Here is a 23,268-nt window from a genome sequence, read left to right as displayed (position 1 = left end):
CTCCGCGGGTGGCCGTAGTGCAATTTAATAGGCACTAGCTGACTGTTTAATTGGATTAAAGATAAGCGATAAAGTCGATGTTACTCCTTCTGTTCTATTTTCTCTATGCCCAAACATCCCAAGGCGACAACAGATGGCCTCAGATGTCTGCTCAAAGATATTGCACCACCTCCTTTTGCCTGGCTAGCTAGGAATTACCTCAGGGTGTTGTTAATGGGTTCTGAAGACATTTCCTCTCTCTTATCCCAAGAGTAACAGGACTACTCAAGCATATTCATTAAGCATTTTCAGTTTTGCATTTTAAGACAAATATTTTTTTCTCATTAATTACTGGCGCATAGAAGGCCAAAAAATTTTTAATTATTTATCAGTTCATTATAAATATTGTTATTGAGTACTGCAGTGTTATGTGACGATACCATGTGATACTACTCCGTTGCTATCGTTGCAAAAAGCGTTCAACCGGACGCCATTTTCTTCACCGACAAACCATTGATCCCAATTTCTAACGTAATTATTAAGATGTGGTATTTTAGTTTTTCTTTGTAAATTTTAATTGATGATTAAATGTGTGTTTGATAACTAATATAATGTGAGCTTTTGTGTTTTTAGTACATTTTGATGGTAAAATACTAGATTTTAAAATGCCTATTCCAGAAAGCCTATGAAGTCATTCAGGCGTAATGAATGGTAACCAACATCTGTTGACAACAGAGAGCGCCACCTGGTGTCGTGACAACACGACTGTGGTACTCTATTGTTAGCATCAGTGACTAGCATCAGTGACCAAAACAAGAAAATCCTGATTCTCTACTTTTTGATTGGTCATTTACTGGAATCGACTTACTGTTGCCAAAGTTATGAGTAAAAGATTAGTATTTCATCTCTGTACTAAAGTACAGTACACAATACTGCCACAATCTTATAGTACTAATTACCCAGTTTAACATTTAGCAACAGCTTTTGGATGACAACCCTCATATTTATTTATTTATTTTTTTATAAGTAAACATTGTCTACATTAGAATTCGAACACAACCCCTCTAAGCTGTATTATCATTTTCTAAATTACATTTATTTGTTTTAACTTTATTTATTAATTTTAGTATTCCATGGTAGTATTCCATGGTAGTATTCCATGGTAGTATTCCATGGTAGTATTCCATGGTAGTATTCCATGGTAGTATTCCATGGTAGTATTCCATGGTAGTATTCCATGGATTATGCATTATATTAAAATTTGTCCTGTAAATGGACAGTTACATGTAAATTCAAGCAGAAACAGTATTATACAGTAATGACATTGGTGCATTCCATTGTGGTTAGAGGGAGGGGCTATTAATTTCTGTGGTGACACCAGTGTGTCTGGCTTGAATAGGAAGTGGTGTAAGCTTAACATGAAAATGATAGGATGAAAGTTCATGGTATAATTTTAAGGTGTTTATACGTTTATTTAATCCAAACCACCTGAAACACTTTACAGATGGTTTTGATTTTCAGAAATAGCTCAGCCAATTCAGTCCTTCAAACCACAATCATTATGGTTATTTGATCTGTAATCATAACATCATGATAGGGTGTGGAGTGGAATTAGAATATGAATGGTACAAATATGACAAAAACTTAAATATAAGGTATTAAGAACAGGAAAAAATTAAGAAAAAGAAGTAAGCAATAATATCCCACTTGGATTGACTTTTGATATTTTGACTCATGCTAACTCATATTGTATTTTTATTCTGTTTTGATTTGCATTTGTGAATGCACCAACTGTTATTGAGTTTCACCGTTTCGAAGGTGTATTTTCAAATAAATGAATATCAAAAGAAGGCTAATGACATTTTAGGTTACACTAATGTTTAAGGTTACAATAATGTTTAAGGATGCACTAATCTCTGACCATGGGCCTTATGTTTTTTCAGCTATTTTTTCTATTTAATTTAAACTCTTAATTATAAACCTATATTTCACTTCCATACATTACAATCTGGCCCCAAAACCTACATTTAGAAGGATATTGAGTAACGGCCAGTTTCTATGTAATTTCTAAACGCTATCACAAAAAGCTTGATGATGCTAATTAGTCGATCAGATCAGGGCGCCTTCCCGGAGAAATCAGTACAGCTATGCTGTGTTACGATTGCAGGGGAAACGCTGTAGCGACAGTGTAGCAATTTTATGGAAATCAGGCTGAAGTAGTAAGAGATATAAAGTTATTTCCTTTGTTATATCAAACTTGCAGGTAGATTTCCACCCACATGCAGGTACACTTTCAGTATACAGTGTATTTTTTTTATTCTTCTTATCCTTTCTTGTAAGGCGAGGACATTTCATTATTTAGGTGTTAGTATTTCCTGTGAACAGTTACATGAACAGTGAATCATCCTTGTATTCTGAAATTATACCTCTGCTAAAATGGAACAGTCCATATTAAAGCACCAATCGCAGATAACTTTGCAAATTCATTGGTGAAACCATATGGCTAGAACTGATACTATCATTTGAGTCAGTAGACTTCTTTGTGGTTGGTTACATCTAAGGAGATTTTGTTTTGGTTTTTTTTTTTTGCCTTTATGGATTATTCATTTTATACAAAAAACCATTTGTTTTTTCTGTGAAATATATATAAGGATAATATACTATAAACAGCAGGTAGGTAAGATTGGCTAACTAATATTCATATTTAAATTTGCTTTTAACTTATCTCTCCTACTACATTGTATAAATGTATGTTTATATTTCTTAAATTCTATTTCTACTACACAATTTGTTCATATAAAATGGTGTTTGTTTTTTAAACAGATAGGATTTAATTTTTTGTAGAAGTAATGTATACATGAAATACAGCAGTTTGTATTAATGTATTTTAGCAAAAGTACTTATTATTATTTAATTGATTATTATTATTTATATTTGTTGTAATATGAATTAACTGTTTTGCAGAAAATGTCTACTACGATAGAAAAACTGTATTGTATGAGATATTTATGCACCTAAGTAATTAAGATTGAATGTACTTAAATATAGCATTTTAAAAATAATGAGACCACTATCAAGTGATCCATCTTTAAATAAATTTATGCTGGATCACCATTTAGTGGAAAAATGAAAGTACTGTAGTCTGGTTTTCCTGGATCATGGGATTTTCCACTTGATTAGCGGGATTGTTGAAATTGGCTGAAAGATGGGCAAATGTGGTTCTAATCAGCGGCAAAATTTAGATCAAATGTAAAATATCATTGGACAGGCATTGTACTTAATTTGTTTCATCAGCTAGAAAGATTTAGAAGATAATGGTGGTGACTATGCTAAAACAAGGATATCTAGAATTAAATGCTCTTGATCAGAAAGGGATGTTTATCACCATAAACAAATTCATTAGTTTCAATAACTACATCCCTGCCTAGCAGATAAAAGTGTTGACAATATACAATGTTACAATAAGCAAATTAAAAGTATACCAAAGGAACTATCATACCTTTTGAAAAGATGAGTTACAAACCTTTGTTTTGCATTCAGATGATATTATATGAATATTTATGATGCATTCATTATAAAACTGGTTAACAATACTGTATTGTTCTTACTAACTGTAAATCATATTTTGTTTACATTTGTGTGTTTGGTGTCAACATCTTATATCAAATGCTTTTGCACTAATTAACACTGCAGTACTAAACCACTGTCCGCCTGGTGTGACAAATTTTACCACAGAGACAGATCTTGTGGTTTGCCAGTGATACTCTGCATCTGTAGTTTACTGTCTTGTTAATTAATTGCTTATTGCTTCAATGAGGCTCAGGCATTGTCAATCAAAGTTTACTTTATATATTTAAAAATCATTTCTGATTTTCCTAAATCTACCAGAACTATTTTCAAAAATTGGGCAGTGCTTCCCGTGCACTTAGAAACGTTAAATTAATGTAGATATGTCCATTAGATCTCCAGTTTCCTGTGTATTCACTTTATAATTGTTAACTGTACCGTACTTTATTCATCATGGGTACAAAGAAAGTATTCCTTAACAATGACCTTAGTGTGCTTACCTACAAATGTTTCATTATCTATCATGGGTTTTTTTACCCACAATTATTAGTACCCTCAATCCTGTTTTTTAAATCTAATTACTTGTTTCACCCGTTGTTTCTCAGAAAACCTCTTCCCACCATACATGTAGGTACACCATTGTTTAGCAATCATACGTTAATGGATTTAAGAAGTTCAATTCAAATCAATTATGCTTCAAATGTCATCAAGGGCTAATATTTGCTTAGAATAACATTCATAGATACACAATTGAAAAAAAAAACAAACAAAAAACATGAAATATATACAGTTATAAGATGAATTTCCAACAGTTTGTGGGCAAGGTTAAAAGGGAAAAAAAAGTAGACCGATGAAAATTTCAGTTGTTGAGAATGCTTTTGATGAAAAGAAAAAAGGAAAAGAGTGTGGAAGAAAGGAAGTAAGTTGTCCATAGCCTGGCATTATTGTGATTTATTTGTAATAGGCTAATAGGTATTCAACATCGTTTTTCAAATATCAAATCGTATTAGGCCTAAAGAAGTTGTCAGCGTAAATCGTCCAATCAAATTTGAGGAGTTATCAATAATTCTGAATTTCAAAGATCAAATTTATTGGGAATGTAAAAATCTGAAACCTGCAACACTTTATGAAACGTTACGAAATGTTCTTTTATCATTAAACTGAGCTTTCAGAGATGTACTGTAAATTTCAAGATGTGCACTGTGACTTACTGCTATGTACAACCTATTCTGATATTGGTAAAATTATTTATTTAAAATATTTTAATCAAAATACACAATTTTCTTGTGTATTATGCATTTAAATAATAGTTACAGTGATTTTAAGCAGTTTCACATGGTCATGTGATAATTTAGTGAAGCCCATGTTTATCATGATGCACATAAGGTAAGGTAAAGTTTTGGTTATTTTAAATAGAAATCTCATTCGACATTTTACCTCAGCCTCAATTTGTTCTTAATTTTTAAGCAATTTCAGCCTCAGTGTTCTTATAAAAATGTGTTCTTGTAGAAGAAAAAAAAGTGTACTGTAGCATATCAAAATGCACATTGGTCTTGAAATTACACAATGTTTCAGTTCTACTCAACATTGAGCAAGTGCATTTCAAATTGATGTTTCTGCAATGTTTCATGGGAAAAAGGTACGGTAAAGGTATTAGAATAACCCATAACTTGCAGCATCATTGTGCTGAATTGCGTATGGACGTGGTCCGTGATTACTTAGCAGCCGTAAAGAGGCGCTTCATGGTAGCTATATGTTCACATCATTCCACAACGACAATGGGCTAAAATGAACCATAACATCGGGGTAACCCCTTACTCTTCCGAAAGATGCAATGGGTTCTTTAAAGTGTGCACGAGCCAGATGTATACACTGGAACTGATTCTTTCGCCACATTTGTCGTTGGCTTAGTTTCGGACCTTGTTGGATTTTATCTTTGCAAGCACATGCTGTAGGTAGCTCTTAATTTCACGACAATTGTAAGATCTAGTTTGTAACACCATCATGTACTGTTGTCATCTGAATTTTAGGATGTGGTTTAGGTCGAATCTACAATGTACGGAAAACATAAGATGGTCATGGAAGTGTGACCATCCTAGATTCATGTTGTCATTGCCATTGAAACTCTCTCTATTTTACTACTGGGAACATACAACTGATAGTTAAGAAAAATTAAAACCAGGGTTCTAAACCAAACAAATACGTTAAGAAGGCCACTGTTTTTATTATATTATTATTCGACTAATGCAAGGTCTGTATTCCTGTTTTTCAATAATATCAGGTTCTTATTTCAGCTTTAGGTTAATTAATTTTTCTTAATTTGTCATAATATTATTGCTCATCGGCTTTGTGCATTCAACCATTCCATAGGTTTTCATAACACTTTAGCTCACACACAAATTCAATTGTTCATATTCGTGACTACAGATTTTCTTCGCATAACTGGTCAGTAAATAAAAGATCAGCCCTAAACATGTTTTGTAGAAATGCCATCTATTTTATTTGTATATGTTTGTTGAAATGAAAACTTTGAGTTAATCAATGCATTACTTTTCCTGCAATCAGTTCAACCAGAATAAAAATTCCTACATACCTGTGAACGATATAAACATGCTTCTCATTTGAGTACTTTATATGAAGTCCTCCACCACCTCTCTTCCGTTTATCTTCGACAGAAGTGGCTGCAATGTTGTATGGAAAGCAAAAGAGATTCTTGGAAAAATGGCTTGTAAAAATGCCCTGCAAAAATAACCCCAGTAAAAAATAAAGCAGGTTGACGAATAATTTAATGTTATTTACTTGTTAAATTTGTGAGTGGAAAATAAATTTATTACTAATAGTCTAGCAAGGAGGGCCATTTTTACTTAATAAATTGTCATTTGGAGCCATTTTAACTGCCAATATTTTCAGGGAATATTTTCCCATGACTTGTAAATACCTGTATATACTGTGCTGTAGAGGTATATTTTTTTTTTTCCAAGAAAAGATTCTTGAAGTTTGGTACACAATTCCACTATACATTAGAGCACTTTCATCCACATTGGTGAACTGCTCTACCCTGGATGCTCAAGAGGATATTATATTTCTTACAGGATTGTATAGGTGCTTTGACTTGCACATTTATTGAAAAATCAGTAGGCAAGCCAACAAAGGATTGAGAAATGACAAGAAACCTTTTTTTTTTTAATGGATATATATTACTGATATTGTAGACAGTTGTTCAACGCTCAACTATGTGCCAAATTCTACTAACAAAATACTGGTATTGTTATGGTAATGCTGTGATAATACATGATTAAGGGCACAAGAATGTACTGAATTTTTATCATCAATTAGGATCTACTCATTAGCTCCAGGATAAACACAGGTCTGAAAATTGTGCAAACATGATGGAAAGCCAGGTCTGAAATTAATATTAAGATAGGATAATTGCTGGGTAATTTTTGACTAATGATGAATTTGTCTTAAAATAATTTATAATGGTCTTTTTTTGTCATAGGCACGATATTAAACCTTAACTTTAACGTTAGTACGCAACATGCAACACAATAGCTCCGTCCCTTTTGTAAACAAATCGAAATATGCATGCGCAAAGCCGTAACAAACGTTCGTCCGAGCACATAAAATCCGGAAATTAACGTATTCCGCAATGCAAAATGAATAAATTATTATTCCATCAGTTTAAGTTAAGGTTAACGTCATGCGGCGAAAACTACGTAATCAAACTTGTCAGTGTTAGTCAAACTAATCAGAACATGTTATTTAATAGCCAGGAACACTGGCATGTCCCATAAATCCTTAAGTGTATACATACATTCATTCTGTATAGTCTCCTATGTCTTTAGAACTGTATTCAAGGGTGGGGTTTAGTGGAAAGGCCCAGTGAATCCAAGGTATCATTGGTATCTTTATTCAGGAAAGAGTAGAGGGTAGCCTTCTGCCCATTTCACCTCCAGGTGGAGCGCACTGGGTATGAGTCTACAGAGTTTCGTGGGTTTTCCTTTGGTGTGAAAAAATCTGTTGTAATCCAATCCAAAGTATTAAAGTCTTTCAATTTATAAACTTGGAATAAATGAAATACAGCAATAAAAATGTCAGTGTTTTTTCAAACTGTAATTCACTACAGTAGAAAATCAGTAGTGAGCATTGAGGTATACTGTAGTAATGTAAACACAGATGTTCCTGACTCTTTAAGTCTCTGAAATTTGAATTATAAGCAGACAATATTGCTTTTCATCATTGAAACCAAAAATTGACCCAAAAAACATATCAATCCAGTTATTATTTTTAGATGCTGAGCACTACAATTATTATATTATCCTGAAAAGGATCTAAACCGGACTATTGGGTAATATCTTTTCCAGATGGAGTGTAGATAAAAGAAAAGTTTCTATCCATATATGAGTCACCAGTTGTGTTTTAAAAACACTTAAAAATTACAACAAAGAAGTTTTAACTTGAACTAAAATGATGGATTGTTAAACAGAAAGTGTGTGGATAGGTAATTTACACTTACAACACACTTGTACAATAGGCATATGTCATTCTTATTAGGCACACATACTGTAGGCAAATTGCTTTTAGGAATGTTTGAATTTTTCTAGTCCAACTAAAAATAGGAGACAGCCCAGAAATATTAATGTATAAGGGGAATTGGAACCATATTTCTTGGTGTGTTTTTTTAGCATTGTAATTCACTGCAAGAACAGGAATTGAGTAATACAATTATTTTTTTTTTACAATTTCTATTGTTTTCATTTACATACAGAACAAAAAATAGCACAAAGGGGATTTTATTTTTAACTCCCTTTATTTATTTTTCCATCTTTTTTCTCAATAGATTTAACTCACGATGGCCAGACCGTGTTCAAATTCAGTTCACCATCTCTGAAATTTGCAGACGAAAGCTTCTGCGGTTTCAACGCTACTCCTGTGAAAAGTGAGAAGTTTCTAGATTTGTCAACGCCAAAAACAACACCGGGTAAAGGACGCTTGAAAAAACTTAACCCATTGAACTCCAAGAGATTCAAAAGGTATAGTAAATTGCATGTTACATACAGTTATAGCACTTGTCTACTAAATTACTACAGTATTAAGTACAGTATTTATACTTAAGTGACCCTTATACTCTATATTGAATCAAGTACAGTACATTCTAAATGGTCAGTGCATACAGAACAGTATTAGCCCACTGTATGTGTAGCATCAAGGACAGTTGAGGATGTTTGGATTTAAACAGGGAAATGGATTAATATCTCTTTTTTTTTTGTAAAGCACAAAGCAACCCCAGTATATTGCAATATTAAACATATACTAGTATTACTGCTTGTTTAATATTATTACTGGTTGTTATACAATGTTTAGTTCAAGTTTATATAAAGATGGTATAAATAAAAATGAATTACTAGGTTATTGTGTCTGGCAAAGAAAACATAAAGCAAATTTAAGGGTCTTAAGAAATTGCTTCCTAATATTTATTTATTTATTCTTCCATTCATTTATTCATCGTACTATTCATATAAATTATAAAACTCCTGCACTTCATCTACTTCACATTAAAAACAAAAGAAATAATCAGTATATCTGTTAAGTGGTACAGTACATCAAAATTCTTGTAATCACTCATTTTCAACAGTCTGGTTTGTTTAATGATAGATTTTAGTGTGTGTGTGTGTGTTTAAATGATAGATTCATGCAGAGAGGCCACAGATCATTGAATGATACACCGTTAATCATCCTCAAATAAGGAAGTAATGAAAATAATTAATAAGATTATAACAATAATATTAATATAACTGCACTTTACTTTAACCAAACCAAAAAATTCTCTTGAATCTTTGCCTTGAAACAATTAAAAGATTAAGCATTTTACAAATGAAGACCTACAAAAAGTGTCATATAGTAAGTTTATGCAGAAAACATTATGCAGCAGATAATGTCTGGGTATCAAATGGACAGTTAACAATTCAAGTGTTTAGCAAACCTCAAACTAAATTGCTCATCAAGGCAGTAGCTTTTTTGTCCAATTAACCACTTTCATATGCAATCAGAATACGGTATGTGTCACGGGTCATTATTTGAGCAGTAATCTTCCGTTGCCCTACAGTAGAGACACGCACGATGACTATGATTGTCAAGGCAGCGTACTGATGGGACTCAGCATATGGTCACAAGTTCGTGTTTTTATAATGCCTCTAATTTTTGTCATTGTTGATAGCTCTTTGCAGCAAACAAGGTCATTAAAGAACTAATCCCTCAATTTTATATCATTGTCACGCATAATAATGGTCAACACACGTATCAAGATTATGGTTAGGTCACACGGATGGTATTCAGGATGTTCTATTTTAATCCATTGGATGAAAAATATCTGGAAATTTCTATGTCAAATACTGTTTGCACAGTGCCTCAGTATGTGACATCCTCCGGTGGTTATTACAAGCTGAAGGGATAAGATTATTATTTAATAACCTGGGTTGTGTTGTATAATGCAATTGTTCTTAATCAGGCATAGTTGTGGATAGACGTTTGTCTCTATCATCTGTTACTCCATGGTCATATGGCGCTATTCTGGCATGCTCTAAAGCTCTACACCGAGTTCAAATGGATATTTGTTACTGGCAGACAAAGGGTTTCATCAGCCGCGGCGCTTTGAAATTATCTTGTTAACAAAGTGCTGAACCCTTGGACAGACACCCTGTCTTTCAGTACAATGCATTCTATTTATTGTTTCATAGATTTTTATATTAGGATGTACAATAACCAGAGAAAATATGTCTTTTGAGGTAATTTTGTACCGCCCTTCTTACCACCTGAAGTGTCATTCTGTGGCGCCTCACTTTGTCGCCATTCATATCTGCTGTTTTTGTTGGGATCTAAAAACAAGTTGACAAGCTTCTAACTGGTTGAATTTCTGCACGCAAATTGTGATTTGTTTTGTAGTTAATGTAGAAAAATTTGGTACTGTATATAGGAAATGATAAATGCTGCATGCATCTAGGCCCTTCAGCTCTGTTTCATTCCACCAATTGTTGAAGCTAAGCTCTTCCATGTCTACTGTGTTGCATTACTGTAGGTCATTGTCGGATACTACCAAACATTAAGCAGATTCGGAAACTTCAATTTTGAAGCGAGTTATATCACCAATAAGAGTAACAACTGCATCCAAATTAGAATGTACAATTTTGCATGTGGTATCTTTCTTTTTTTTCAAACAGTCTAGAAACATCCCTGGATTCATGCTCTACTTAAGATAGGACCAATGGCATATCTAAGAATATTGATGGGGATCATAAAGGTTAACTAGAAGAGCTCAGTGGCAACATAAGGTGATATTATGTGATTTAACTAAAGCGTCATTTTCTCACTTAGGAAATTTCCAGTGGGGAGTGCCTACTGTAGATTTTTTTGAGTGCTGTGCATCCCCTCCGCCTACTTGGAAAGGACTCATAAACTCATTACATATTTAAGCAGATAAAATGGTAGATGAAGTTAATCGTTGTAATTAACAATAGCTTGAAAGTTAAGGTTTATTAAAATTTTTCTTGTTCACTTCAGCATTCGTTTTGTGTACAGTATCTCCTTTCTTTTTACTTTTACAACCTAAAACACCAAGAAAAACCAGCCAAAATGTAAACATCCTTGTAGGGAATGATATCCATTTGTTCCTAGATCTGATGTGTATGTTTGGTTTCATCCTCATCATTAGAATGCATTTTTTTTTTTTGGTAATTTAACCTTGTACTAAAATATATGTACAGAGTCATGATGATAAGTCAGCAGCAGGGATATTTCATGACCTTTTCCATGCATGTTGTCTTATCTTTTATTAATTAACACTCTTTAAATAACGAGCAACTCATAAAGTTATTATATTCCCAGTAGATTTGATAACATTGTTTTATTTTGGAATTGTCACAACAAAAATTAGATTACATTCCTCACATCAAGGAAGATCTTCATTATCTGACTCACTGGCCCTGAAATGACAACATCAACGAAAACTTAAAATATCAAACTACTTCCTATATTGCCTTAGTTCAAGTAAAGTAATATGCAGCCTGTTCTTTCTTATTAAAATAATTTAGGTCTGCTGAAAGCAGCACTAGGCTCTGAAGCTGTGCATGGCTCCCAGTGATGTGCGAATGGGGACCGCAGTAAGGTTGAGTGGCAAAGGTTTAGGTGGGAGTCTGAGGCAAAGCCCATTTGAGGCAACCTTTATTCATCATTGTTGTTATCTATATTTGTTCATACCCTGGGGCACTAAGATACTTAGTTACTTTGTAACGACTGCAATGAGTAACAGTATTATACTGAGAGAAATGCCCCATATTTTTTTATAAGCTTAATGGATAGGAAACTGTTGGTGGTTTGTTGATTAATTTCCTTGCATACTGTACAGTTAAACAAATGACTTACCTCAAGTAAAATTTAGAATATCTAAAAGCCTACATTTTAACAGCTATTTTGTAAATATGAGTAAAGCATTCAGGAACATGGTTGTTTTAATGAACTGGAAAATTATTATGTACCTGTCTATTATTAAAGAATGTGTACTTGAAAAAAATTATTTTAATTATTTCCGTTTGTTGCAATACAGTAGTTAATAAACACAAAAACACTATTCCTATACTTTGCATAGATTTGATTTCGGGTCATTTAAGCTTTAGCAACACAGTTGTTTTGTACCCTATAGTGTGGTATACCATAGACATATGCTGTATTTTTTTAATTCAGAGGAGTAGACAGCATTTAGTCATGTGACTTGCTGACCTTGGACTTAAAATAGTCACAACAATTGTATTTTTACTCTGTAACTCAGTTGGATCATCATGATAATAATAAGATACATTGTGATGTTGACAATATTTATTGTGATTCTGTGGATTAACAAGTCTAGTCCTAATATATGGTGCCTGGAAGAGAGCAGTCGAATATATTCAGTGACAGTACTGCATGTTCATCTGTAAAATGTTATTAAATTGTTTATTAATAAGAATAATAATAATATAATATAATAATAATAATAATAATAATAATAATAATAATAATAATATATTGTCATTAATTTATTGAATATTACTCTTGTTTGACCTATGTTATTTCTTTTTAAAAAATTGCCTTATAGTCAAGTTTTTGCAGGCAATAATGGCTTGTTTACCGTATATCACTATTTTCCATTAGTGCCCTAAAAATAAATTATCTTGTTTCTGTTGTTTTCTTTTTCAAAAGTATTTAGGTTTTTGAAAGTTTTATTGGCAATGCGACTGACCAATGGAATTTAAATTTAGTTCAGAATGTATTAAATTTAATATAGAACTATATTAACTTAACTAATTCACCCTTGAACTTGGCAATTGGTGAAAAATTACTACAAGATCTGTGACTATCTACAGTATACCATAGCGACAAGTACAACTTTGAAATGCTTTTCTGTTTTAAAAACTGGAAAATCAGCCCAGCGGAGTACGGCACAGGATGTTGCTATTACTGATTCATCGGAGACCTGGGGATTTTGCAGGAATCCCTCTCCACTTGTTTTCCCCTTGGTTTGAAAGTCCATACTGTAATACTGTACATTTTTTGCACGCCAAGCTGTATCAATTCAGTAATTTGCTTCTTGTAGATCATAAAACAATATTGTGTTTTTCATTTCATAACTATGTTATGATTGGCCTGTGTATTGGGGACGGTTGGTGTGATCTCAGATATAAGCATAGAGACCTTGGCATTTTGCACCGTGGCCTGTAAGACGACATAATTATCGCATCGTACATTGTATTGGATCGGTGGTCTGATCCACATGTAATCTCACTTTATTCCAAATTGTTATTGGTTTTGTTATGTGATTTTCAAAACACACATTAGCCTGGATCATTCTCATGGCTAGGTTATTTTTTTCACATTACCTGACACCACTAGTCTGGATATAAAGTAATTGTGTTAAATATATTTAAATTCAGATTTTTTTTTTTTATCCCAAGAAACTATCCTTGGCTCCTAGAAGGCAACTTTGTAAATAAACCTGGTAGACTAGTTGTTGACAAAATTTGTCATGTAACCATCAGATTTTAAAGGGTTTATAATAAGGAAGGTCAATTTTAGTGTTACTGCTATATTTTTATGATTTAGAAAATTAAATTATTGCTCAGTGTCAACAAATCAGGAAAAAAAATGATTTTGAAAATTCAAGCAATATAATACAATTAATTTGTTAGGAGTGATATAAGGGTGGGACAAATCTCACCAATTATCTGGGAAATATCAGATGTATATGAATCAATGCAGAGGCTTAGCCTTGCTGAGGGCATGCTGAAAGGTGCGTCCCTCAACTGGCTTACCACTGATTACAGGTGAGCTAGAGAATTACCCCGTAGAGTTCAGAGTGCCCTAAGGGTAGGGATAGGAAAACCATGAAGATATAATAACACGATTGATGTATTCAGCCACTTGCTTACCTTGGTCCTGTGATTTAAATCAATTATTTAATTTGTATGAGAAAATTAGGACTACATCAACAGATTTCCTGTCCTAAACTATGGAGGTCCCAACACTCATGCCTACGGTCAAATATTTTCAAATTGGTACATTGAAGTATGCATACTAGTGTTTGCAATCAAAAGGTACTCATTAATTGTGCTCGTTAATTTGCGTGATCTACTATCTAATTAGGCAATCTGGATGGTCGGTAACATGTTGTAATGATTTGTGTCAGGTTACTGGCTGTGAGGGTCTTTCACCTTGCTGATATTTCAAGATAATTTTGTTTTTGATATATAATTGTATTATTTATAATAAATATGTATTTCACTTCTTAATTAATAGAGCATAATTATAACATTGCAGTTTGTAATGTACTGTAATAAATTGGAATGGAAGATATTAAAAACAGTTTAAACAAGGAAATATATTTTTTTTAATATGCCATTGGAAAAATTATGTTGATATTAACTTATCAAATATTTGTTTTTCGTTTTTTTCGTTTTTTTTGTTTTTTTTTTGTCGATGAAATTCTATAGATAAACAATTTAAATGAGAGAAAATTTATTTTTTTAAATTTGATTCATAAATGATAAAATACTTGTTTTTTAAGTTTGTTGGTCACATTCCTTTGGTAAACCATATTGAATGTACAGTTCATTCTATAATACTGTAGATGATAGATTTCTGTTCTAAAGTCTATTTTGATTAGAATTGATTAGAAGCTGATTATTCATTCTCTGCAGGACTGAGCGTGCATTTGTTGATTTTTATATCCACTCCTAATCCTTAAATATTTCATCACACGGGCCATATGACATGCTGACGAATTTTATCAAAACAAAGTTTATTAACACAGTATTTTAATGCAGGTTGACACGCGTCTGCCTGTTTGAGAAGGATGTGGAATCAATCCTTTATTATATGATTTAGTAATTTCTGTCCTTCAGTGGATCATTGGACTGCATCAGATTTTGAAATGATTACTACCCATGGTGAAATCTCTCAGATTCATCATGAAGCCAAAAACAATTGTTGTGTTGCCCAGTTTGCAATCAGGAACTACAGGCTTAGATCTTAGGTTCCATGACCATTACCCCATCTTTATTAACTTTTTATAAATCTATTTTTAGAGGGTGACCCTTTCATTCAGCTTACAGTATCCTAGAAGGTCGGCAGACATTCAAGGCCGACTTAAAGGAATGGAATATTATGATGCTTTAACCTCATTACAAGGCTTGGAGTGGAGATGTTATTTAATTATGAGAAAGAACAGTCTTGTGCTATTACAGGATTTGAACCCAGAACCCTGGAATTGGAATACAAGCATCTTGACAATCAGGTTCACAGGGACAACATTTTGGCTGAATGGTAACCTGGTTTATAATCCATGTTAAAGTGTGAAATTATTTAAAAGGCTTAAATTGAAGCCCTTACTCAGTATTTCTGCCTTATACGGTACTATAGAAATACAATATATCTTCGCCAGTGACCAACCCCCTCCCAGCCTAGATTTATTTCTCCTGAGGGTTTAGTGTAGCATTATCCATTGGTATATTGTATATGGCCATATTTGTTAATTATTGTTAATATTATCCACCATTAAATACTAATGAAACTAAAGTGGTTGCAACATACCTTGATGAATAAAAACTTTGGCAGAAAATATAGTTATGGATGTTCGGTAGTTAAATCACAATTTTGCTATTTTAATTGGTACAGTAGTCATGGCATAAAAGTTCTTTCAACTTCATTGGCGACCATCCAGACACTATCCCTTAATTTTAATTAATAATTCTCTTCTCTTGATTGTTTTTCTTTTATTTAACTTAAAGGCATATCATTAATCATATTTTTTATCAAAGACCAATGTTATTGTTATTTTCTTTTATGGCTTACTTATTATGAGTTTATTTATTTGATGATAAATTAAGTACTCAATTTTACTCAAACCTTCTTTATGTGTGAAGTCTGCTAAATCCTACAGTATTTTAACTATTTCCATGAACTTCATCTGTATGTCCATTCCTGCTTTTGTGTTTCTGCTAGGTATTTTATTGTCAGTTTTTACTAGATACTGTCAATTCACCCTCCTTGTTCTTTTTATTTTCATTCAGTAAAAACCTTAATTGTTTATGTTGTGATTAAACGTCTGTTTTCCAGTAATTCTTTACTAATACTCAGCCTTGTGATTCAGTTGACGTGTGTTTTTTATCGTCCAATTTTTTTTTTAAACAAATAATCTTTTGAAATCTTTGCCAAGTGTTTTGCAATGGACTGTGACTTAAGCTAAATTTGTTTGATCCTATTGTGTGTTGGCTGCAAGCTATTGTCCCTGCCACGTGCTTCCTGACTGGTGCCTGCCCTGGTTCCAATCCAATTCATAGAAGCTATTTTAAATGCTTTCCTTACAATCAGATGAAAAAAATATAACAGATTTGTTATCTTTTTTGATGTGATAAAAAAAAAAGTTTTGTTTAAAAAAGTACAATACTCCTAAACCTTTCGGTTCATGTCACACTTTACTAAAAATCAGCAAGAAGCCCACCACTTAAAACACAAAAAAGTCGACTTTGGCTTAAATTGAATTCAATATCCAGGGTATTTTACCACATCTTTCTACAGCATTTGAATCCAAGTGTGAACAGAGGTACAAATTAACCAAATACTCTTCAAGTGGTTAAAATTTATCTAATGTAAACATAGATTTAAAGGATCTTAGGTCTAATTTGTATCATCTAAGGCCTAGTTTACATCCTGTAAAGTACACTGAATGTTAAGCTGGTTACTCACTGCGTGAGATGGCGACACGACGGCAACGCGACAAAGAACGCATGCGAAGACGTGGACCCAACGGATCGTCTTTTTAATGAGGATCCGTTCAGATTGCAACTGATATTTAGCAGACGGCGTTGCGTCGTCAAAGCAAATGTGGATTCATCGTGCAACGGTCGTACGACTACGACCGTCGTAGGACGCAGTGAGTGAGTATAATAATAAAATATCGTATGATCAAACTGTTTTATCGCAAGATTGTCTTCACAAGGAAGTTTTTGTGTTTATTGTCAATCAACATTTTCCTAAGACATGAACGTAACAAAGTAAGACTCTCTTAATTTAAATTTCCTCTTCAAGATGCACTGGAGGACAAAGAACACAATTGTTTCCGCTTGAGAAACATAGATTAAGAAACAATAAATGATTGGATAATGTACAGTTACTCATTTAATTTTAAAAAATTTCCTTTACAGTTGAATAAAATACTGTACGAGATGTCATGAAAACAAAATAGACCGACAGTACGAAAATATAATAGACCTACAGGGTACAGTACTATAGGTATAAATAATATGCTGTGGAATAATCTTAGTGACAATGTTAGAAATGCACAAAATCTAGTCAAATTCAAACAGTTTATTTTATCTTGAGTGTACAATTTCACTCTGTTTGCTCACCTTGTATATACTGTAAAATGATTTTTAAGTATTTATGTATTGTGTTTCTTTATCTTCCATTTTTTATGCTTAACTACTACATAAGAAGGTATAATGCATGCTCCGGGTATTGGGATGTGTGCCATCGTGTTTGGGATTCAGTGTTTTGGCATTGGTTTTGTCATCATCAGGCATGATGATGACATGATTGATGTCGGAATGCTGGGTCCGGGCGCGCTGGTGTGCATTTGGTTGCTTGGAGAGTGCATTATACTTTCTTATCTGAGATTTTTTTTTTACTACATTGTGTTTGCTTTTATTGTTTTATACTACTTATATTTATACTGCCTTGCACGGCCTTGATGAAAAACACCCTTGGGTGAATCACGTTTTACCGTGTTGAAATAAAGTATTTATTATTATTTATAATAATTGATAATAAAAATATTCAGTATAAAAGTAACCAATAAATGGTACTTAAATCAAAAATAGATACCTGTATACCGGTATTGTTATTAACCTACAGAGTACTCACTCGGCATTCCACCAAATAAAATTTATTGTAGTATCACGTCCGGGATATGAAATTTTTTTGGTGATGGTATTCAATATTTGCTTTAGTGTCCTATATGTGCTAGTGGTAAACAGGCTGGTAATTAATAAAAGTAATTCTTTTTATGAAAGCAGTTTAAAATTAATGAATCTTTGTAATATACTGTATTCTGCCATTATTTTTATTTATTTATGGAGGTTTTGATGAGGGTGGGGACGTGAAGCTAGCAAGTAATTTTATTTTAACAGAACTCATAGTAAGTAGGTGAGGTTCCTTTAAGAACAACATAATATATTGTAATAATAGTTAATGGCTGTTTTCACACGGCAGCTAACGGTTAGCAGGATCCGGATTCTGCTAACCGTTAGCTGCCGTGCGTCCATGCGAGAAAATCCCGATCCGGATACCAACAATATGATGATCGAATCACTGGCCAATAAGAAACTGGAAATTGTAAACGAGGGCTTATCTAACCAAAAAAAGCAAATCTTGTTACCATATGAAAGAGTATCACAAATAAGTTAGCCTTACACCATAAAAGTGAAAATTACCTTTAACCAAATGACTGAATGTTGCCATTCCATACTGGTAGTTTATACAATAACACTTAAAATAAAAAGCCTAATGATAAATCCAGAAACATGTCAGCATAATTCTTAGGTTAATATCATTAAAAGCAATACTTTGGTGAAAGTTTAGGTCAAATATGAACATAAGGTTACAATGCCTAGGCATCTGATAGATTAAAAGATTTAATTTTATTGTTTTAAAATGTTTATGTATATAGCAAAGTCCTAATCCTTAATAAAAGAAGGTAAATTTGACTTAATAGTACAACAGTTTATATAAACTATGTACGTAAAAGCCTAGCCCTCAAGCCTATTTATATTATCATGTAAGCTTAGATTCCATTGAACAAATAAGGATTTCCTATGCATTAGAATAGGATTCAATCAATAGAAAGACTTGCAAATCGTATCGGCCCTACTCACAGTATGTTTATAGGCTTTGCAAATTGCAATCAATTGATTTTGTATTATGGTTGTACAGTACTGTATGATTACCTCCTAATGATCAGAGAGTACATTAGAGCCTATATAAAAAATATTATTAGTTTATCCCTCTATCTAAGCTGGAAAAGTGATGAGGAAGGGAGGCTTTTTATTTTTGTTTGGGAAAAAAACATGATTGAGATAATACAAACTATATCTACTATTTACTAAAAAAAATTAAAACATAGTAATCTTCCCTTAAAAAAATAAATTAAATTTTTTTTTTTTAAATCTCCCTCTCCCCCCCCCCCCCAAAAAAAGAAACCTTTTTCAAAATTATCTATTTTTTTCAATACCATAGAAGACATGCACACAAGGGTGATAAACTAATTTTTTTTTTTTATTGGGCTATAAGTAAAATACAGAATAAGTATGTTACAAAAATTCTAGACAGAAATAAGTTCTGAATATGTAAGACTCATTAGTTTATCACCCTATCTAGGCTGGAGGGAGGCTTTTAATTTACTAAAGCCCCAAAATCACCCTTGGGTTGTTAGCTGGTGCATTGATTTTCAAAGTAAGAGACATGATTGAGATAATACAAGCAATATCTACTATTTACTTTTAAAAAAATTTATAAATGAAAACAAAGAAAAAGAATTTGAATCAAAACAATTTTTTTTTTTCAAAATCTTTTTTTTTTTTAATACAATAGAAGACATGCAGGCGACAATGATAAACTAATCATTTTTTTTATTGGGCCTAATAAACAATAATAATGATGATAATATGTTTAGTACTGTATGGTATTAAATACCGCAATGTTTATTCAAGATTGAATACTGTACAATATATCTTTAAAATATGGAAATAAGGAGAATGGATAAAAGTGGATGGGCTTCATCCTACTAAAGAGATAAAACAAGAAATTTAAAGTTGAATAGGCTAAGTACACTTTTTTTTTTATAATAACACATTTTATAAGAACACTGAGGCTGAAATAGCTTTAAAATTAAGAACAAAATAAGAACAAATTGAGGCTGAGGTAAAATTTCAAATGAGGTTTATAATTTTAAAAACCAAAATATTATATCTGTACATTATGTGCAGTAGCTGTGACTGTAATACCCTCCATAATACAGTACGGTAGGTGTAGCTATCTGACATTTGGGGTCCATTTTTTTGTGGGGTCACTTTCACCTACATTCCAGTACAGTGCATACTGCCGTACAATTAAATAATTTTTGTTTAAACTAAGAACAAAATAAGAACATTTTGAACCTGAAATCTGCCAAAAAATAAGAACACTGAGCCTGGGAAAAATTTTACTGGTTCTTATAAAAAAAAAAGTGTAGGCCTATACTGTATACTGTATAATATGAGAAACTCTAGAAAATCGTATACTTTTGAAATCATTAAACATTCCAATGAAATTAGACATACTGTACCCAGTAGTGTAAAGTTACATGTTTTGCTGAATGTGTGATTTTGAAACCCTAGTTATGTGAAGGAATGCTGGGTTAGTCCAAATCTTATCATTATACAGTAATTTATACTGTATTCAATACTGTAAAATCTTTCCATAAGGTTTAAAATAAGATTGATGGTATTTGCTGTGGAATTTTTTTTTATAAGCAAAACTGAATGAGGAGAATTTCGACCCTGTGACATAATTTTTCAAATACATTTCATTATCTTAATTCAATCGAGGAAGAACTGGAATTTACTGTAGAATTTAAGTGTACCATTAAATCTCCTATAAATTTGAAGTAGTAGACATGCTAATTGCAAACCTATAGGCCTATAAACCGTACAAGTCTCTTTGAGTCTTGGTTCTCTAATTGACAGAGTATTTTGCTCAGTTGAAATGGTTCCATACATATTTTTATTGGGCCTATATAAAATATACTTATTTATTTAATATACAGTAGGTTTTTAAATATTTCAATATACAGTACCAGATTAAGATGATACAGTAGGTGTTTTTTAACCAAAATATTTTCTGTAAAGGGATAAAAATGTATTCATCATTACCATGTGAAATCACTGTAGATTTCACATTTATTTTAGTAAAATTAGGACTTTCTAAGAATAACTGTCATGCATCTAGCATAGTCAAAGAAGTATGTTTGTGTAATTTCCATATTTATCAGGGTGTTGCATTCGGACTATTGCTCCTAAATGTTGTATGGAGCTATTTTCTCTTGATATAGTGAGGGGGACAAGTGATTCATTATTTTACATGGCTGAATTAATTATTCAAATTTGCAACCATAATCTTGTAGTAGGGCCTATAGATATTACCAGCCAAAATGACAGGTAAAGATGTAAACCACTACTTAACCATACAATATTAGCCCTTAAATAAAAAAAGAAAATTACTAGCATCCATTTTCTCTGCCTTTTTTTTTTTTTTTCAAAATTTTAGCACTACCGTCCTTTTTCTTTCCTTTTTTTTTTTTTTTTTTTTTTTTTTCAAAATTTTAGCACTACCGTACATTAAAACTACCTTTTTTTAACTTAGCCTTAAAAATAAAAGAAACTAACTTACTAGGCAAAGATTTCTCTCCTACCATTGTGGTTAATTGCATCATAATATGAATAAGTCGTACTCATCATCCCTACTTTAGACTGGAAAATTAACTGGTGGTTGAAAGGCCAAAAAAGCCTGGGGCATGGAAGCAATTAAAAACAGGAAATGGGCATGTGCTAGCTAATGAGCCCAGAATGAAATGGACAACAGATGGAGTTGGGTATCAGCAGTTGGAAGATACACCATACAGTACATATCAAAGGAAACCAAGGTATACAAGAAGAAGAGTTAAACTACAGTACTACTAGCGACTTCTCCCTCCCCACCTCCTATATCGAAATGAAGATGTGGTGTTTCAAGGCGAATAGATTGAATTGAAGGTTAAAAGCATATAAAAATAAAAGGCCAATGACACAGTAATCATTTATTGTATGCTTTCCAGTGGTGAGTGTGTACTCCTTTGAAAATTGTAAAGATTATGGTGATTTCCAATTAAACCAGGAAACTGTAACTCAAAAGTGCCATTTACAATGTTTGTATTGAAATACAGTAATATCCAATAAACTATTTGTTAATAATAACCAAGTCACTAGATACTATAAAAGACAACCAAATAAATACGTTTAAAACCTGTTTAAACAAGGTTTACTAGAGTTTAAAGAATTTGAAATGTCATCAGTGTAAAATTTATGGAAAACAATTAAACCCTAATTCAGTATTGTAGAGGATGTTGTGGTTAGGTGCAATAAACTGAGGTGGCACTTTCCAGATCCTTTTATTGATACACCTCAATCTTGGTTTAGTTCCACCAGAGTATTGTTATAGATCCACCAATCCACCCAGGCTGTTTTAATAGTACTTGTGGTTTACATGTGGTTTATTTTACCTGGAACATGCAAGTCAACATATTGTTGATTTCATTGTCTTCATTCATTTAAGTATATGAATGTTATCAACCACAAGAACCTGTTACTTGTAAAAGTCTGCCTGTCTTCAATTCACCTTACTTGCTTCAATTCAAACCAAAAGCAAATCTTTGATGTTATTGAGGTTTTAGGTTTGTAGTCAAGTGTTATTTGGGAAACTCACTTTGACAGTGTTAATGCTGTTGCGCCTTTTCCGTTGGCTATAATGCGCCGATCCCCAAAAAAAAAAATGTTTAAAAAAAAGGAATGCAAGTGAATCTTTATATTAAAATAATATTATAAAAACATTATTTGTTAATAATAATAATAATAATAATAATAATATGTAGTTTTTTATATAGCAGTCTGCACAACTAAGTCTCAGAGCACTTTTCCACACTTTATAGTATTACCCCAGTTTGTTTTTATAAAATTATAAAAACAAACAAAATATTTGCAGTATGTCTGGTTTTTTTTTTACTAATTTTTGATATACACATTTGGCAGTATATCCTGTTCCAAGAGAAGTAATGAAGGTCTAACTTGTCAATACTTTGAATTGAAAATATCCCATACTTTTACTCCCTATTCCAGGTATCAGGAAATCAATGCAATGGAAATCCAGGAAGATTGTCAATAAATTCTTTCTTCCTCAATTAAAAAAAATATCCGTTTATAATCCGTGCGCTGCACGCTACTTCCAGATTTTGTAAAGGACTAGTTTTATTGCTTGTCTGTACTGAATGAAGTAAATAGTTTTAGTGGCATCTTTTTAAAATGGAGTGTAAGCTTTTTTCCTAATATAACCAACTGTATTATGCTCAGG

General features: G+C 32.4%; 1 protein-coding gene across 2 annotated transcripts in view; it reads left to right on the top strand.

Annotated features, from left to right (window-relative positions):
• Positions 1-23,268, top strand: part of LOC117107385 — a 64,409-nt gene that overhangs the window by 28,083 nt on the left and 13,058 nt on the right. For both annotated transcript variants that reach the window (XM_033249045.1, XM_033249044.1), the window contains one exon: positions 8,387-8,579. In XM_033249045.1, the coding sequence (XP_033104936.1) occupies positions 8,387-8,579 (193 nt within the window). The remainder of the gene's footprint in view (positions 1-8,386; positions 8,580-23,268) is intronic.

The sequence above is a fragment of the Anneissia japonica genome, unplaced genomic scaffold (genome assembly GCF_011630105.1).
Source record: "Anneissia japonica isolate Jap-2015-1 unplaced genomic scaffold, ASM1163010v1 scaffold9668_len1562885_cov226, whole genome shotgun sequence".
Taxonomy (NCBI): domain Eukaryota; kingdom Metazoa; phylum Echinodermata; class Crinoidea; order Comatulida; family Comatulidae; genus Anneissia; species Anneissia japonica.
The sequence above is the reverse complement of the archived record's forward strand: the minus strand, read 5'-3'. Positions and strand labels throughout refer to the sequence as shown.